At 40.8% G+C, this 7,063-nt stretch overlaps 1 protein-coding gene across 1 annotated transcript; it reads left to right on the top strand.

Annotated features, from left to right (window-relative positions):
• The first annotated feature begins 4,084 nt into the window (after positions 1 to 4,084).
• Positions 4,085 to 6,664, top strand: LOC145799263 (uncharacterized). The gene is made up of 3 exons (XM_082888809.1): positions 4,085 to 4,792; positions 5,149 to 6,123; positions 6,599 to 6,664. Exons 1-3 carry the CDS (start codon positions 4,085 to 4,087, stop codon positions 6,662 to 6,664), a joined length of 1,749 nt encoding a protein of 582 aa, XP_082744935.1.
• The last annotated feature ends 399 nt before the right edge of the window (positions 6,665 to 7,063 follow it).

The following is a 7,063-nucleotide window of genomic DNA, read 5'->3' as shown; positions in this document are numbered from 1 at the left end:
CACATATGAACACGTGAAGCCTAAAACTCCATCATGTGTAGTCAAGAGTATCGGTGACCGGGAATTGAGGCACGTTTCATCACTTCGAGTATGAAACGCCCCTCGTTTCCCGTGTTTCGACTAACTCCTATCCCAAACACAATGCAACAAACATGGCATGCGCAATGCGACTTCAAGTATGCAACCTAATGCGTTACAACTTAGACATGCAAACATGCAAGGGATGGACATGCAAACATGCAACTAGCATACACAATGCCATGAATTACATGGCAGACACAATGCTCATGACGCTTGCATACACAATGCACATGGTGACTAACATACATAATGCGATGAAAATGGCATGCACAAGTGTAATGGTCAATCATGCAACAACATGGCATACTCATTGCTATGAACCACATTGCATACTCAATGCACAATGGACTTAAACCAAGATGGATAGGCCTCAGCCATGTCCAAATCAGTGGCCAATGGTGGTGAAATCAAGGCAATAAAACGCATACAAGCATGCACAATGCAAGGGCACAAGCCTAAGGCACAAAACACAACTTTCCAATAGCATTGAAAGGATGCAACATGGAGTACATTGGCATATGTTTCAGCACTGAAATGGCATACAAGATGACTTAGAATCATGCAAAACAACTCATGTAATGCATGTTGAAAGGCTCAAGCATCAAAAGCTAGTGAAGCATATTACACTAGAGGCATGCAAGGCGATGCTCAAATGGCCAAACCAACCCCAAACAGACCCTATGAAGGCCAAAATAGCAGCAAAAATGAGTTGGGATGATGGCTTGAAAGGCACTAAAATGAGGCTCATGCAATGGCTCATAAATAGGGCATAAAAGCACAAGTCTCAAGAGCACTTAAGAAGGGGAAAATACGAAAGTGTAACAGCCCTACATGCTCCGAAATAACATTCCTAATGATGCCAAAACATGTAAATACCCCAAGTTAAGCATGCAAGGGACATCAAAACTCAAAGCTAGTCAAGGCTATTACACTACAAGCATGCATGTCAAGTATCATTTGGCCAAGGGGCCTCAAAACAGATCTAAGACAGCCCAAAATATGAGCAAAATCATGTTGGAGCATGGCCAAAACATGCTAGAATGGTGAGCCAAAACATCATGCATTCAAAGCTAGTGAACAAGATTTACACTACAAGCATATGAAGCATGCAAGAGGCTATTAAACCAGCCATAAACAAAGCCATGACATGCCAAATGATGACAAAAAATGTAATAACCCGACCCTCATGCATGTTTTCTGATATACTTTCAGACCCTATTTTGTGTTTTGAATGCTTATTGTGAAAGCCTATAAGAAATTAAGGTTAAGTAAGTGAACTCCATGTTTAAGGGTGTCTATCTGTTTAAACAAGAAAAGTGTCTGTTACATTAGAATGTTTGAATCAGAAATTGGAAGCCTTAGGGGCTTAATTATCTGAAATTGATTTTAAATATGTGATCAGCATAATTTTTAGGTAATATTAAGCATTTCTAGGAAATTTCAATTTCGGATGTTTAAACGATTGATTTTCGTCTTTATTCACTCTTTGTATATGTATGTCTATAAAAGCCTCTTTGAACTCAAGACTTAGGAACTTTCTTATAATATCTTCCCTGGGAGAAAAGTGAACAGAGGCTAAGAACAAGGAAGAGTTAAGAGAGATTGAAGCTAAGGGCACACTTCGGGAGGAACAAGCACGTCATCACAACACTGTGAGTAGTAGTACGCTTCACATATAGCTAATGATTGTCATTAGCATTCTATTAACGTATGACTATTATGTATGTAATTATGTGGATGAAGCCAAGCATGAAAAGAAATAAAGGAAAGAATGAACTACTTTCACATGACTCTAAGTATTTGTAAGACTCGGGGCCTATGGCCATTCCGTATAAGTTGTTATGATAAGAAACAAAGTGCTACACAGAACTAAGTGCTACGAAGTGAGTCACCTCTAGAATCCGTGTAAGACACCTCTTGAGTTCATACAAGCATATTCAAGGGCTTAATGCCAAATGATTCAATGGCTTAATGCCAACTTATTCAAGGGCCTCGTGCCACCATGTTCAAGGGCTTAACGCCACCATGTTTAAGGGCCTTGTGCTACTACGTTTAAGGGCTTATAGCCATCATGTTTCAAGATATTATGTTTCAAGCCTTTACGTTTCAAGAATGATCCTAAGGCCGTTATGAAATTAGTACAGAATCAGACTAACTATGTGTGCATCATCTTACGCTTTGATGTATTATATTTCAAGCTAAGCATCGTTTTATTTAAGTATTACTATTCACTGAGCCTGGCTCACTCTGTGTTATGTCTGTTCCTGTAGGTAACTAATCAGGTGGTCAGTCCTAGCCATGACACGTGTTTTTCTTTTGTCAACCTTCGTGTGTCCAAACACTATGCAAGGCCATTTATTTTGTGAAGTCTGTTACGATGTTGGGTTACTTTTTGATTGCCCACCTAAGGTCGGATGTATATAAATTCAATGGTTTTTGTATATGCCCAATTATAGGGCTGGGACTGTATATGTGTATGTATATAACCGATGCTCTGTGATATAGTTTGGGACTTTATCTATCTACTATGGTACACATGATGTATGGGATCCTGACATGTAGAAGTAGCTCAATGGAGTTTATACGTTCCATTATTTTCATATTACGTGCTTCCGATAAGGCCCCGTATGTTATGTACATTAGGTTACATGTCCGTTTCTGAATGGGTCATGCCCAACTTTTAGGGGCGGGTTTGAGGTCGTGACAAGTGGTATCAGAGCATGAGTTGCTATCTCACACACGGATCCATTGAGCTTTAGGGTGTCTAGAAAGATTTAGGCATCATGCATGACACCCTGAAAGTATAGGAGAAATCGATAGCAACGTTATATGCGCTCTAATAATGCTAACAATTTGAAATTATGTCTATTGTATATAATTGATTGTTGTGTAGGCTATGGTGAGGACAAGGACAGAAGATGGGAAAGATGCTACTTCTACACGGTTGGATAGGATGGAAAGAATGATTATGGAAATGGCGGAGACCCTACAGCAACAACAGCAACAGCCACAACAACAACTGCCACCGCCACCGGTACCTCCATCGACAGTACAAGATTTTCATGCTGAAGACCGGACCATTACCCTTACTAAGCAATTTAAAAAGATGAAACAGACATCCTTCAAGGGAGGGATGTAACCAATGAAAGTTGAGGCGTGGGTGTTAGGGATAGAGAAATTATTTGAGGTCTTCCCTTGCATCGAGGCTCAAAAGGTGCAACTGGCTGCCTTCACTCTTAAAGATGAGGCACAGAGATGGTGGATGCTTACGAGGACTATACATCAAGGATTGACATGGGACAAGTTCTTGGAATTGTTTTATGATAAGTATTTTCCTTAAAGTATGCGAGATAAGAAGGTTACTGAATTTGAAACTCTCAGACAAGGGAACAAGATTGTTGCTGAATATGAAGCTCAATTTGCAGAGCTAGCCCGGTTTGCACCTCATATGGTAGACATGGACTATAAGAAGGCGCGAAAATTTGAAGGGGGATTACGGGGTGCTATTCTGGATCGAGTCAATATGTTGAAGTTGCCTACCTATGTAGATGTGTTGGAGAGGGCCGTCATAACGGAAGGAAATAATGCTGCACAAAATCGAATTTCTGAATGGAAGGGGAAAAGACAAAATAGTCAATGGTCGAAGGGGTCAACTACTCTACCAAACAAGAAGCAAAATTCAGGGACTTCACATGCTTCTACCCCTAGTCAGGATTCAATTCCCGTATGTGTGGAGTGTGGAAAGAAACATCGTGGAATATGCTACTGGAAGTCTGGAGCCTGCTTTCAGTGTGGGAAAATGGGTCATGCGATAAGGGATTGCCCTCAAAGGAATCAACAAAATAATAACAAGGCCGCTACAAGTTCAGTGGGATCTTCACTAGCTTCCAACACCATGACAACTGCTAAACCTAACAATAAAAACACTGCGAGACAAGGCAGGGTGTTTGCATTGGTTCCAGGAGATATACAGAATGCGGCAACGGTGGTGTGAGGTATATTTATGGTTCACAGTCATTCTGCTTGCATATTATTTGATTCTGGCTCTTCTCATTCTTTTGTGTCAAAACAATTTGCTCCTAATTTAGATAAATCTGAGGAGGTATTATCTTATATGCTATGTGTATCCTCGCCTTTGGGGGATTCTATGACCTGTACCTCTGTATATGTCGCTTGTGAACTCCACCTTGGAGATATTCGGGTATATGCTAACTTGTTACCTATCGACATGATGTATTTTGATATTGTTCTGGGAATGGACTGGTTGAGTGAATATGGTGCGACTATAGACTGTCTGACTAAGCAAATTAGTTTTCATCCTCCGGGTCAATCAGAATTTATGTTTCAGGGACAGGAAGTAACTTCTCCACCTTATTTGATCTCGGTAGCAAAGGCTTGTAAATTAATTCAAAAAGGGTGTCAGGGGTATTTATGCAGCGTTTTGGAGGAGCAAGTGGGGAGCGAGAATATCGACATGATCCCAGTCATCTGTGAATTTCTGGATGTCTTTCCAGAGGAGTTACCAGGGCAGTTGGTAGACCGCGAAATTGAGTTTACAATTGACGTAGCACCAGGAACTCAACCCATTTCTAAGACTCCCTATAGAATGTCACCAGTTGAGATGAAGGAATTAAAAATTCAGTTGCAAGATTTGCTGGACAAAGGATTCATCCGTCCAAGTGTGTCTCCGTGGGGTGCACCAGTTTTGTTTGTAAAAAAGAAGGATGGAACACTCTGGCTTTGTATCGATTACAGGGAACTTAATAAGGTAACAATCAAGAATAAGTACCCGTTGCCAAGGATCGATGATTTATTTGACCAGCTTCAAGGCGCACAAGTCTTTTCCAAAATCGATCTACGGTCCGGATACCATCAATTAAAGGTCAAAGCTGATGATGTCGAGAAGACAGCTTTTCAAACCTGATATGGCCATTATGAATTTTTGGTTATGTCCTTTGGAGTGACTAACGCCCTAGCAACTTTTATGGATTTGATGAACCGCGTCTTCAAGCCTATTTGGATGAATTTGTGGTAGTCTTTATTGATGATATTCTAATCTATTCATAGAATGCAGAATTTCACGAGAATCACCTTCGCTTGATCCTTCAAACCTTCCGGGAAAAGAAACTGTATGCAAAGCTGAAGAAATGTGAATTCTGGCTACTAGAGGTGGCATTTATGGGGCATGTTATCACAAAAGGTGGAGTTTCTGTTGATCCACACAAGATTGAGGCGATTGTAAATTGGCCAACTCCCACTAATGTGACCGAAGTACGTAGTTTTATGGGGTTAGCCGGATACTACAGACGGTTTGTTCAAGATTTTTCCAAAATTGTGGTGTCGCTTAGCCAACTGACTCGAAAGGGAGTTGCATTTGAATGGTCAGAAGAGCGGGAATCTGCTTTCCAGGAATTGAAGACAAAGTTGACAACAGCACCAGTTTTGGCCATACCATGCGGTACTGAAGGATTTGTAATCTACAGTGATGCTTCGCACAAAGGGCTTGGTTGTGTACTTATGCAAAATGGAAGAGTTATCGTTTATGCTTCTCGACAGTTGAAACCCCACGAGAAAAATTATGCTCCGCATGATCTTGAGTTAGCAGCAGTAGTCTTTGCTTTGAAGATATGGAGACACTATCTGTATGGCACTACTTGCGAAGTGTACACTGACCATAAAAGTCTCAAATACCTTTTTACTCAGAAAGAGCTGAATATGCGACAGCGACGGTGGTTGGAACTTATTAAAGATTATGATTTGCAGATCCATTACCATCCTAGCAAAGCCAACACAGTTGCGGATGCGCTTAGTCGGAAAAGTATGGGGACTTTAGCAAATTTGGTTATAGGGCAAAAAGAATTAGCAAATGAATTGGTTAAAATGGAATTGGACCTTGTATTACACGGACAGGAAGCTTTAATGGCAGTAGTAATGGCCCAACCAACCTTAATTAAGGAAATTAAATTGTACCAAATGGAAGATGACACTTTAAGGAAGATACGTGATGAGTTCGGAACCAAGTCGAAGCCGGGATTCAGTTTGGTAGATACGGTGCTCCAATTTCAAAACCGAATATGTGTCCCCAATGTGTTGAACCTTAAGCAAAAACTGATGGAAGAAGCACATACCTCAAGATTTTCAATGCATCCAGGGAGTACTAAAATGTATCGAGATTTAAAACAAAATTTTTGGTGGCCAAGTATGAAAAAGGAGATCGCGGAGTTCGTCTCTAAATGTTTGCAATGCCAGCAAGTAAAAGTGGAGCATCAGAGGCCAGCAGGATTATAACAACCCCTTCCAATTCCAGAATGGAAGTGGGAACATTTGACTATGGATTTCGTTGTGGGGTTACCACGGACTCCTCGAGGTATGAATTCAATATGGGTCATTGTAGATCGATTAACTAAGTCCGCTCACTTCCTACCCATGAAGACTCAATATAATGCAGATAAATTGGTGGTACTTTATGTGAATGAAATTGTAAGGCTTTATGGTGTTCCGGTCTCAATTGTGTCAGATAGAGATCCCAAGTTTGTTTCCAGGTTCTAGCAAAGTCTGCAGGAAGCAATGGGTACAGAACTAAAGTTCAGCACAACTTTCCACCCTTAGACTGATGGTCAATCCGAGAGAACGATACAAACTTTGGAAGTTATGTTCCGAATGTGTACGCTAGATTTTCAAGAAAGTTGGGAAACCCATCTACCGTTGGTAGAGTTCACATACAACAATAGTTACCACTCAAGTATTGAAATGGCACCCTATGAGGCTCTGTATGGAAGACTGTGTCGTTCTCCCGTGTGTTGGGCTGAAGTTGGAGATAAATCCTTATTAGGGCCTGAAATTGTTCAGTTGACCACTGAAAAAGTCAAAACTATTCGGGAAAGATTGAAAATTGCGCAAAGTAGACAGAAGAGTTATGCGGACACCCGACGGAGGGACTTGGAATTTGAAGTGGATGGTCATGTCTTTGTGAAGGTCACTC

The sequence above is a fragment of the Camellia sinensis genome, chromosome 9, assembly GCF_055761805.1.
Source record: "Camellia sinensis isolate YWXY chromosome 9, ASM5576180v1, whole genome shotgun sequence".
Lineage (NCBI taxonomy): Eukaryota > Viridiplantae > Streptophyta > Magnoliopsida > Ericales > Theaceae > Camellia > Camellia sinensis.
This window is presented reverse-complemented; position numbering and strand designations above follow the sequence as displayed.